Source organism: Bos indicus, chromosome 6 (assembly GCF_029378745.1).
Source record: "Bos indicus isolate NIAB-ARS_2022 breed Sahiwal x Tharparkar chromosome 6, NIAB-ARS_B.indTharparkar_mat_pri_1.0, whole genome shotgun sequence".
In the NCBI taxonomy this organism is placed as follows: Eukaryota; Metazoa; Chordata; class Mammalia; order Artiodactyla; family Bovidae; genus Bos; species Bos indicus.
The window spans coordinates 46,060,432-46,070,772 of record NC_091765.1 but is presented as its reverse complement, the minus strand read 5'-3'; the positions used below and the strand labels follow the sequence as shown (position 1 = coordinate 46,070,772).

The following is a 10,341-nucleotide window of genomic DNA, read 5'->3' as shown; positions in this document are numbered from 1 at the left end:
ATTTTGGTGTAAAAGGCAAATGTCACAGTTCATTCGTCTTGATTCCAAATATCTGAAATGGCAGAAAGGAAGTCAAGGATGGAAGAAAGGAGAAGGTGGGAAGACGCCAGAGACCTCTGACTGCGGTGGGAGATTCGGGTGGGGAGGGCGACTGTGTTCTAACAGAAGAAAATCAGGGAGAGAGGAACAAATAAAAAAGGAAAAGGAGGAAGGAAGATAAGAAGGAAGGAAGACAGCAGAGGGAAGAGAGAAGAAAAATGGAAAAGGAAGATAGTGGATTTGATTCTATTCAAGGAATTTGTTTAGGAACTTTCTATGCAAAGCATGAGAGGATTACTCAGAGCTGATTAAGACACAACCCCTGCTTTCAAGGAGCTCACAGTCCATCTGAGGAGGAGAAATGGACAACAAACTAACTACAGTATAAAGCAGGATTAAAGGGCTGCAGGCAATGCTTAGTGGGAACAGAGAGAAATGACCAGTCGATTTTTTCATAGGTATATAATTTTATTTAGTGGCATTTTAAAATTGAAATATAGTTGGTTTACAGTAGTGTGTTAGTTTCAGGTATACAGCAAAGTGATTCAGTTTTATATATATATTTTTTTTTTCAGATTATTTTCCATTATAGTGTGTGTGTGTGTGTGTGTGTGTGTGTGAAAGTCACTCAGTCATGTCTGACTCTTTGCAATCCCATGGATTGTAGCCCTTTAATCTACAGGTTCCTCTGTCCATGGAATTCTCCAGGCAAGAATATTGGAGTGGTAGCCATTCCCTTCTCCAGGGGATCTTCCCAACCCAGGGCCTGAACCCAGGTCTCCTGCATGGCAGGCAGATTCTTTACTGTCTGAGCTACAAGATATTAAAGTTTTGACCTGAGGTTATGAGGGGAGCTCCCTGGAGCTGGTGGCATTTGCCTGGGCCTTAGGAGCAGGTAGAAGAAATATTTTTGTTTCCTACGTAGCACTCTCCCCACCCCACATCTGTAACCCCAGGTCTCTGCAGGAACAGAACTCTTGACCCTACACATCTGTAGTGTTTAGAAATGTGACTTCCAAGTGCCCAGCAATGGTTATCACTGATCTGAAGGTAAATTTCTACTTGTCCACAGCAAAATGAGGCTGAGACGAGATATGAGTTTTTCACAAGCAAATTATATTTAATTTAAAGGACTGCCTTTTATTATGCTGCTGCTGCTGCTGCTGCTAAGTTGCTTCAGTCGTGTCCAACTCTGTGCGACCCCATAGACGGCAGCCCACCAGGCTCCCCCATCCCTGGGATTCTCCAGGCAAGAACACTGGAGGAGTGGGTTACCATTTCTTCTCCAATGCATGAAAGTGAAAAGTAAAAGTGAAGTCGCTCAGTCGTGTCTGACTCTTAGCGACCCCATGGACTGCAGCCTACCAGGCTCCTCCATCCATGGGATTTTCCAGGCAAGAGTACTAGAGTGGGGTGCCATTTTCTTCCCCATTATTATGATGCTAGTTCCTTCCTAATTTTTGCTGGCAAAAATGCCCTGTCTTGTTAATGAAATAATCCTGATAGAAGATTGTGTATGGGGGATGGGGGTTGTATTTTGTTTGGTGGTTTGGCTTAAATATTTTTACTTGGTAAGTTAATAGTTGGCCAAATGGTATTGCTCTCTGAGATTTTTCTGATCTCCAACCATTCCGGCCTGGAGTAGGAAATGGCAACCCACCACAGTATTCTTGCCTGGAAAATTCCATGAACAGAGGAGCCTAGTGGGCTACAGTCCATGGGGTTGCAAAGAGTGGAACATGACTGAGCACGCATGCACACGTGTGCATGCACACACACACACACACACACACACACACACACACAACCATCCCAGAGTCAGAACTACTGGCCTCGGATGTTACACAGCATCCACCCAGGCAAGCAGATCCTCCCCAGTCCTTTTCCCTCCAGGACTCTGGGTGCTCCTCCACAGATAAGGGAGGCTGCCATCTTCCTTCCAGACTCTGGTGCCTTTCTCCTTTCCCGTGTTCAGGTATGGAATCGTTCACCTTCCACTGTCTCCTTAGAGAGCACGTGATGAACTGACTTATGCTTTGGCAGTAATGAGAGATATCACATTAATACACTTTCTCCAGGGGCCTTCACCTTTTAGTGGAGTATTAAAACTTAATTCAAACCAATGAATTGTAATGGTGGAAGTTTAAGCCCTTCCACGGGGGCAATGGAAAAGAGGCTATTTTTAAATAAAGAGACTTCTTCTGAAACCAGACCACACCCTTCAAATTAATGACACAAACCTCTAGAGAGGAGGCAAGGGCAATAATGGATTTTGTCTTCTGGATCAAAATGTCATAGTCGACTGTGAATAGAAATTCTGACCTTCTCTTTCTCTGCCCCTCTGCAGTACAGAATTAATCAGTCAATCCCATCACCCCCTGTCCTGGACCACAGAGCAACTTGAAAGTCACTTCCAGAGGATCAAATTGTGTTTGGGTCAGTTTTCTGCCTGCCTGCTGCTCCTCAGGATTGCCAGTACCTGGGGTGGAGCCAGACACACAGTAGGAAGGCAGTAGAAGATAACAAAGTGAGACATGGCCTACATCAGGTTAACAAGAGCCAGTTCCCTAGGGGGTGCCTCCACATTGGCTAGAGTTAGGTAAATTCAAAACTTTAAAGCTCACAAGACTTGAAAGCTTTCATTCCATGTATCCTGATTACAAACAACCCAAGAATTCAGTTCCCCGAAGACCAGTCTAAACCATGTATTATGAAGGAAGAGGGAAAATCTCTGGAAGGTCCTGGAAGACAGATGGGACCCCCAGAAACACTATGAGGTCCAGTTCTCTGGAACCGGAACAGATTGTCTTCCATAAGCATTAAAAAGTACGGATGAACCTATTTTCAGGGCAGCGATGGAGACGCAGACATAGAGAACAGATTAGGGGACACAGTGGGGGAAGGAGAGGGTGGGATGAGCTAGAAAAAACAGCATGGAAACATACTCATTACCATATGTAAAACAGCCAGCCAGTGGGAATTTGCTGTGTGACATAGGGAGCTCAACCTAGTGCTCTGTGACAACCTAGGAGGTGGAATGGGGTGGAAGATGGGAGGGAGGTTCAAGAGGGAGAGGATATATGTACACCTGTGGCTGACCCATGTTGATATATGGCAGAAAACAACACAATATTGTAAAGCAATTATCCTCCAATTAAAAAAAATCAAAAAAACTATAGTCTACTATACTGATAGAAAAAAATATGTATATAATCTAGGACAAAGCCACCAAATCTTTTATCCCTTTGGACACTTGATAGAATAAATGGTTTTCTACATCACACAGGAGAATTTTAAGAGCTTTGGGTCTGTGGAAGTGGGACAAGGTATAAAATAAAGAAATCCTCAAACGCTTTAATGTGGTTGCTTCTGGATGAAGGGGGAGCAGAGTGACCCTTTCCTATCAGCCAGTCGTTCCGGAAATGGGGTCTCTGGACTGGCAGCAGCATCACCTCCCAGCTTGTTAGCAAGTCGCACCCAGGATCAGCTGAAACCCAAATTCTAGCTGACTTGCCCAGCAATGTGGGTTTTAACAAACCCTCCTGGTGATTGCGAGGCAGACTGAAGTTTGAGAACCGGTGACATAAGACTTTACTTTGCAGTGAGTGACTTGGAGCCAAGAGCCTGACCCAGGGCCACAGCCCTAGGTGACCTAAAAAAAGTAAGGAATGACTCAGCTGAGTTGCTGAGTGTGGCCAGGGCTGCACAAGAGATGGCTGAGGGCATATCCAGGCACAGGGGATTCCAAAGCTGGTCCAACCCTACCCTGGGCATCGTCTCTTCACCACCAACTCTCTCCTGATGCCTGTTGGGACTTGACCTGCTATGGTGTCCTCTCAGGCTCCCAATCTATTATTAGTTCCAATCCGCTCAAATCCACCAGTGCCAAAGGGAAGCTTTAGAGAACTTTCGAAGGCTGGTTAACTGTTTCAGAGCAGCCGCGGGCCCAAGCAATTGTGTGAGCCGTTAGACACAGCCACACGCTTCCCAGAGCCAGGGCTGGCGCAAGCTGGGGCCCCCTCAGTCCAGCCTGGCCCCTTGGCGGGCGGAAGAACTCAGGTCGGCGAGCAGCCATACCAACCTGAGTCCCCAAGGCCGAGGTAGTGCTGGATTTTTTTTTTTTTTTTAAGCTGTTTGTGCACTTCAAGAGCCTCGCCCCTTTCACTTGGGGCTTGAGCACAATTGCACTGGCCTAATTAACTCATTTTCTTTTCGGTCCAAAGTGGAAGCCGCGGCACAGGAATGCAAATCAAACACAAACCCGCTTTCGGCGCCGATACTCTGGACAATTAAAACAAAGAGCTCGGCGGCGGCGGTGCCAGCCGGGCACAAAACCCCCGGGAAGCATCCAGAACGTGCCGCGAACCAGCTGGCAGGGTGCGGCACAACCCGGGCTGAAACTGCGCAGGCAGGGAGGCGACCCCGCCCCTGCAGGTGGACAGGTGGAGGTTGGCAGGGGTCAAAATCCACCCTTAAAGACTGGAAGCTGCGCCGCTGCGAGGCGCGACTCCAGGGGGCACACTCGCCCTGCGCCGGGAGGGAATGGCGCCCTCGCCAAAAAAGCCACCAAACAAAAACCCACTGCACGGGCGGGAACTGGGCTGCGCGACCCGCCGCAGGAGTGGGTGGGAGAGACGGGATGTGCAGGAGAGAGAATGAGAAGAGGAAGGAGAGAGAGGAAGCGGATTGGGAGAGAAGGGAGAAAGTGGGGGAAAAAGGCAGGGGGAGGTTAGGAAGAGAGAGAAAAGAGTGAGAGAATTGGAGAGGGGGAAAAATGGGAAACGGAGGGAGGGGAGAGGGATCGCGGAGAGAAAGAGTGCGGAAGGCGGGCGGCGGGTTGGGGGGGCGGTGGTTGGGGAGAAAAGGAAAGAAAGGCAAAGCGGAGCGGGCCGGGAACTGGGGGCGGCGGTCAGGGGGCGGGGCTGGGGTCGGTCCCCACCTGCGTGGGCGCGGGCTGCCCCCTGGGGTGGATGCCCGGGGGCCGCAGGGAGCGGCCGGGAGGCGGGCTGGGCCGGGAGCGGAGGGGAGGGAGGGAACGTGGACTGAGAGGCGGGGAGGAGCCGGCGCTCAGCTGGGGCTGCGGGGGCGGCGACGGCGGGAGCGGCAGTGGAGGCGGCGGCGGGTCCGGCGGCAGGTGGCCCCGCGCGCGGCGGCCGCCCGGCCGGGGGCGGGCGGGAAGGTGGCGCCTCGGGCGGGGGCCGGTCCCTGCACCAGGTGACCTGTTCCGGCCCGGATCCGGGCGGCCTCGCCATGCAGCGGCGCGGCGCGGGGCTCGGGTGGCTACGGCGGCGGCAGCAGCAGCCCTCGCCGCCTGCGGTCGGCCCCCGGGCCGCAGCTATGGCACCCCCGAACGGCGGCGTCCCCCCGGGCCTCGGCGGGCGCCCTGCCTGCGCGCTGCTCCTGCTCTGCTACCTGGTGAGCGCCGGACCCTGCCCGGGTCCTCCCCTCCGCGCGGGGCCCCGGGGACGCGGGTGGGGGCGACCAGGGACCTCCGCCTCGCGGGCGGGTACGGCGCGGCTAGTTTTGTCTCTTCCTCGCCGCCGCACCCCGGGCGCTCCCGGCACCTGGGATGGGTACCCGGGGTGTGGAGAGGGGTGCGTGGACCGGACTTGCGGCGCTGCACTCTCGCCGGGATCCGTTCCTCTTCCTCCGAGACCCGCTCTAGACCCGAGTCAGGTTCCTCTGGAGACCCGGTCCTGTTCCCCACTTGACCTGGGAGCCTCGCTCCCCGCGTCTCCTCCCTCCCTGCAGCGCACGGCTCTCCAGCCCCCTCCCCGCCAGTCCTGGGCTTCCCTGACAATCTTCTCGCGGCTCCTTTCCTTCCCGTACCCAACTTCGCCTCTTGCTCTCCGCCAAAGCCACCCGCCTCGACCCTCCTTTTAGTTTCCACCCGGTCTTCATGGCCCGGACCGTTTTGTGCGGACGCATCGGGCGAGGAGCCTAGTATTTCCAGCGCTCTTCAACTCCTCCATGATCACTCCTGCCAAGTTGCGGATGCCAGAAAGAAATCTAGTTCTTTGTAACACGCTTACCGCCAGAGTGGAGACTTCAGCTGCGTCTTGAGCATTATTTCAGAGAACACACTCGGCTCATGCATGTTCCGTTTACAATTTGCACACTTCTTGGCTTCTGCTTTAGTCATCAACTAAATGGCAGTAACCTATTATTTAAAACCAACTCATTTAAAATACCAGAGTAATTTAGACCCTCAGAACAAGGTGGGGAAATATTCCTCAATTCCTTTGGTAGCTTTCTTTCTTCTGCTTTGAATTCTCCTAAACAATAGTAAATTTGCAGGAGGGAACACCCTTTCTGTCCGGCCAGCTTACCTTATGTTCCAGGATCCTGCAGAAATCTTGGGTTATCTTGCCATATATTACTGTAAATAAATGAAATGGAAAATGCTGAATCATGAAACTGATGTAATAGGAAATTCACAGAATACTAAAAAGAAAAAAAATGAGCAGTGTCATTGTCCAGAATTATTTTCATTTATGTGGCATTGTCATTATTCGGAGACTTTTCTTTTTGAAGGATAAAACTGCTTAAGAACTGGCAGGAATTAGAATTTGATTCCAGAGAAACTCGCCACCCAGCCCAAGTTTCTTTTGATACTCTTTACTTCTTGGATGTTTCACTCTTTACTTCTTGGATGTTTCACTCCCTGAAGCAAGAGGATGTAAGAATGCAAGTTGTAATTCTGCTTTAGTATCTACCTGTTGAGCAGCCCATGTTTTCCCTCATATTATAAAATAAGCCAGTACCAGGTTTTGTGGTTGGCTTTAGTTCATATTTTTATAAGAAGTTGTCAGTTGACATGAATGATTTTTTTCACCCAGGAGATATTATTATTTAATATTTATGCCACAGGGTTATAGCACACAGGCTCATAAATAAAACTGCCATAACAAATGACAGGGTTTCAGTGTAAACAGATGATTCCCGTCCACAATGCACTGGTTACCCACAGAGGGAGAAATGATGTAGTAGAGCACTGTGTGAAACATTAATGGACGAGCCATCAGGAAAGTTCCACATGGAAATCCCAAGACCTGGCAAGGAGAGACTGCTTCTTGACAGTTACAAGAAATTAAAAAAAAAAAGAGAGAGCAGTAAAAGCCTAAGTGGTCCACAGGAACAGAGACAGATGATGGAGCAAGTGTAAAAGTTCTCTATGGACCAAGGGGGATTTGAGAGAACCGATCACAGAGAGGAGAAAAATGATATTATGAACAGACTATGGTGAGTTAGTGAAGTGGTAAGGTAGGGCTCCAAAAAGAAAGATTATAGAAAATACTCTAAGGTGGAAAATAACTAGAGCATGGATGAATGTCTTGGCAGACAAAGAAGGAATGAATTTTGGAATTATCATGGAAAGAGAAATGTCAGTGCTTCCTGACTGTGTGTGCTTCCTTCAGATGAGCTTCAGATATGCTACTGTAAAAGAAAAATGATTTGGATAAACAAGAAAGCCATTTTGCAACTGAATGAGAAAGTTTTGCAAAACCCAGTGAAGCAAAAGGGTGACTTGGAAGGTGGACTTAACCTTTTGTTCTAAAGGTCTAGCCAGTGGCTAGAGATTTTGCTCTAGAGGTTTTGTGCTACCAGAGAAACTGCTGAAAGGTAACCCCTCTTGACCTTGGAGAAATTCAATTGCAAGTTGGGGAAAATGTAAAACAGCTGCATGAAAATCATGAAACAACTGAGAAAATGCATAATTGTGTGCATCTTGTATATCTAGGGATGCTTCCTAGAGAAAGTGATTGGTCAGGACAGAGAGGTGGACAGGTGGAGGGTAGAGAGCAGAATAGCTAAGCAGAACCTCAGAAATATGTAGACACTGGAGGAAGAAAGCTATCCCATAATTTGGAAACCTAAATAATAATAGTAATACTACCACTACTAGTAATTTGCATTGTGATAGGTTATTTATATGCATTATCCAATTATCTTAACAGTAACCATTATCTTAACAGTAGCCTTGTGAGGTAGGAGTTAGTATGATCCCTATTTAGATGAGTTAACTGAGGCTCAGAGAGATTATGTTAGTTGCCCTGTGACACACAGGTAGTCCAAGGTGGAAACCCAAGTCTGTCTCCTTCCAGAGCCCCAGTTCTAGCCATTGGCTTCTAGCTTATTGCCTTCTGGATTTTGCTACTTGTAACCCATTCCCCTCATTCATAGATGTATGGCCCATTAGTAAAGTCTCAAAATTAGCAGCTACTGTGAGATGGGCCAGGATGTGAGGTCATGTCTAAAGTAGCTTAAAATATACAAAGCAGGAAGCCCAGCCACAGAGTAGAAGCAGAATGCTAAAGAGAAAAAAAAAAAAAAGGTAAAGTCAGGAGATATTTGCCATCACAGTGGAGAGGTAAAGGATGGGGTCCTTGTACAGTCCAGAGGCAGCTGGCCGAGTTCAGCACTTGAGTCTGTATGAACATGTGTCCGTGAGTATAGCCAAGTGTGCCTTGGAATGTATTCCAAAGACAAACTGTTGGTGATCTGGGGACTGATTCCTCTTTCGTGTCATCCTTACCTACATACATGTTCACAAGGGCTGAAGGTTCAGAGTGGCTTTCTAAACAAATGCCTTTAAGTTCCTGCCCTCATGGGGGGCATGCTTCCTGGAGCCAGGGTCCTGAGGTTATGGGCACATTCCTCTTCCACTGGCTGGGACAGAATAACCTTCAGGAGCAGCCCAAGAACAGTACTGTGACTGTAGCTAGGATACTGCCAAAGCATGAATAATTGTGACGAGGCCTGAAAGATAAGTCACGGAACGATGCCAAGCAGATTTCTGAAAAGATGATCCCTGGTTCCAGCAGCTGCCAAAAAAATTCTGAGGTCGCCAAAGGTCAAGATGCAGAGAGTCTCCTCAGAGAGGCTGAGGCCCTTGAAAACAAAAGGTAATGGAAACCGCTTCCACTGGCGTCACGGGTGCTGACTGGTGTGGTCCATAGAGGTCTTGCTCAGCCTCACAGACCCCCTTGCCAGTCTCGGTCATCATTAACTCTTCCCTTCCTCCAGACGTGACTAGAATGACCTGAGGCTGCCCAGCCCCGTCTGTGACAATGGCACTTGTAGAAGGCAGTTCTGTCTGTTCTGAACTCTAGTCTCGAATGTATAATTGTTTTTCTTAAATGGGAAAACAAATCTCACAGCGGCTGGTATTGGTGTCGTCTGTAGAGCTGAAATATTCCGAGTGGACATTTGCACTTGTGAGACAACCAGAGGACAGAGAAACAAAAGTGCGTTAGCGTCACAGATGTATGTGGGGCTCATTAGCAGACAGTGACTGTGACAGAGTCTGGTACAGAATTCTCCGTAAGCAGCCACAGACCGTCAGTTACCCCTTTAGAAGTATTCATTAATTCCTTGCTTTGTGTAACACAGGACCTAGGAAGTTCAAAACAAGGTATTGAGGCCCTCAATTATCCAGTTTGTGCAAGTAATTATGCATGTCTGAAATGCACAGACCATCCTCAAACTTCACATCAGCCAATAGCTTCCGCATGCCTCCCAACCACAGCGCCTGAAAGCTCCCAAATGGTGGTGTTTGCCTCCTGCTTTCTTTTCCTTCTAGTTGCCTGTTGGCAACAGTGTAGGAGCCACTAGTTGGCTGAATGAAGCAGCTGGAGGGAAGGTAGAAGAGAAGGTGTAAAAAACCCAGGCAATTTATGGAGAAGATGGATAGAGTGGAGTAGACCATAAATAGCCTGAAGCACGGAGAAGGCAATGGCACACCACTCCAGTACTCTTGCCTGGAAAATCCCATGGATGGAGGAGCCTAGTGGGCTACAGTCCATGCGGTCGCTAAGAGTTGGACATGACTGAGTGACTTCACTTTCACTTTTCACTTTCATGCATTGGAGAAGGAAATGGCAACCCACTCCAGTGTTCTTGCCTGGAGAATCCCAGGGACGGGGGAGCCTGGTGGGCTGCTGTCTGTGGGGTCGCACAGAGTCGGACACGACTGAAGTGACTTAGCAGCAGCAGCAGCAGCAGCCTGAAGCAAATTCAGTTACCCTGTTTATGGCTCATCCCATTTCCTGGGGAAAGGGACTGAGGGCAGGAGGGCATGCAGGATGTGAGGAACTGCTGAGGAGGTTCTGCTTTGGCGGCTTAGTATTGGTTTCCTAGTTTCACCCGAAGAAGGGCTGACCTGGACTGGGGAGTCGGCTCAGTGCAGTGTGTGTGTTTGTGAATAAGATAATGTCTCCCCTCCCCAGACGTAATGCATGCATGGTGATCTGATGGCATTTTAGCCTTTCACCCACCACTTTTAAGATGAGAGTGAGCCAA

The 10,341-nt window shown here is 49.1% G+C and overlaps 1 protein-coding gene across 4 annotated transcripts in view; it reads left to right on the top strand.

Annotated features, from left to right (window-relative positions):
• The first annotated feature begins 5,215 nt into the window (after window positions 1–5,215).
• The window catches only part of SEL1L3 (SEL1L family member 3), a 108,342-nt gene continuing 103,216 nt past the window's right edge, over window positions 5,216–10,341 (top strand). The window contains exon 1 of one of the 4 annotated variants that reach the window (XM_070791245.1): window positions 5,216–5,454. In XM_070791245.1, the coding sequence (XP_070647346.1) occupies window positions 5,290–5,454 (165 nt within the window). In that variant the 5' untranslated portion in view covers window positions 5,216–5,289. Of the gene's footprint in view, window positions 5,455–8,928; window positions 8,946–10,341 lie in introns of those variants that run through there. The other 3 variants (XM_070791244.1, XM_019962546.2, XM_070791246.1) reach the window with 3 other exon arrangements.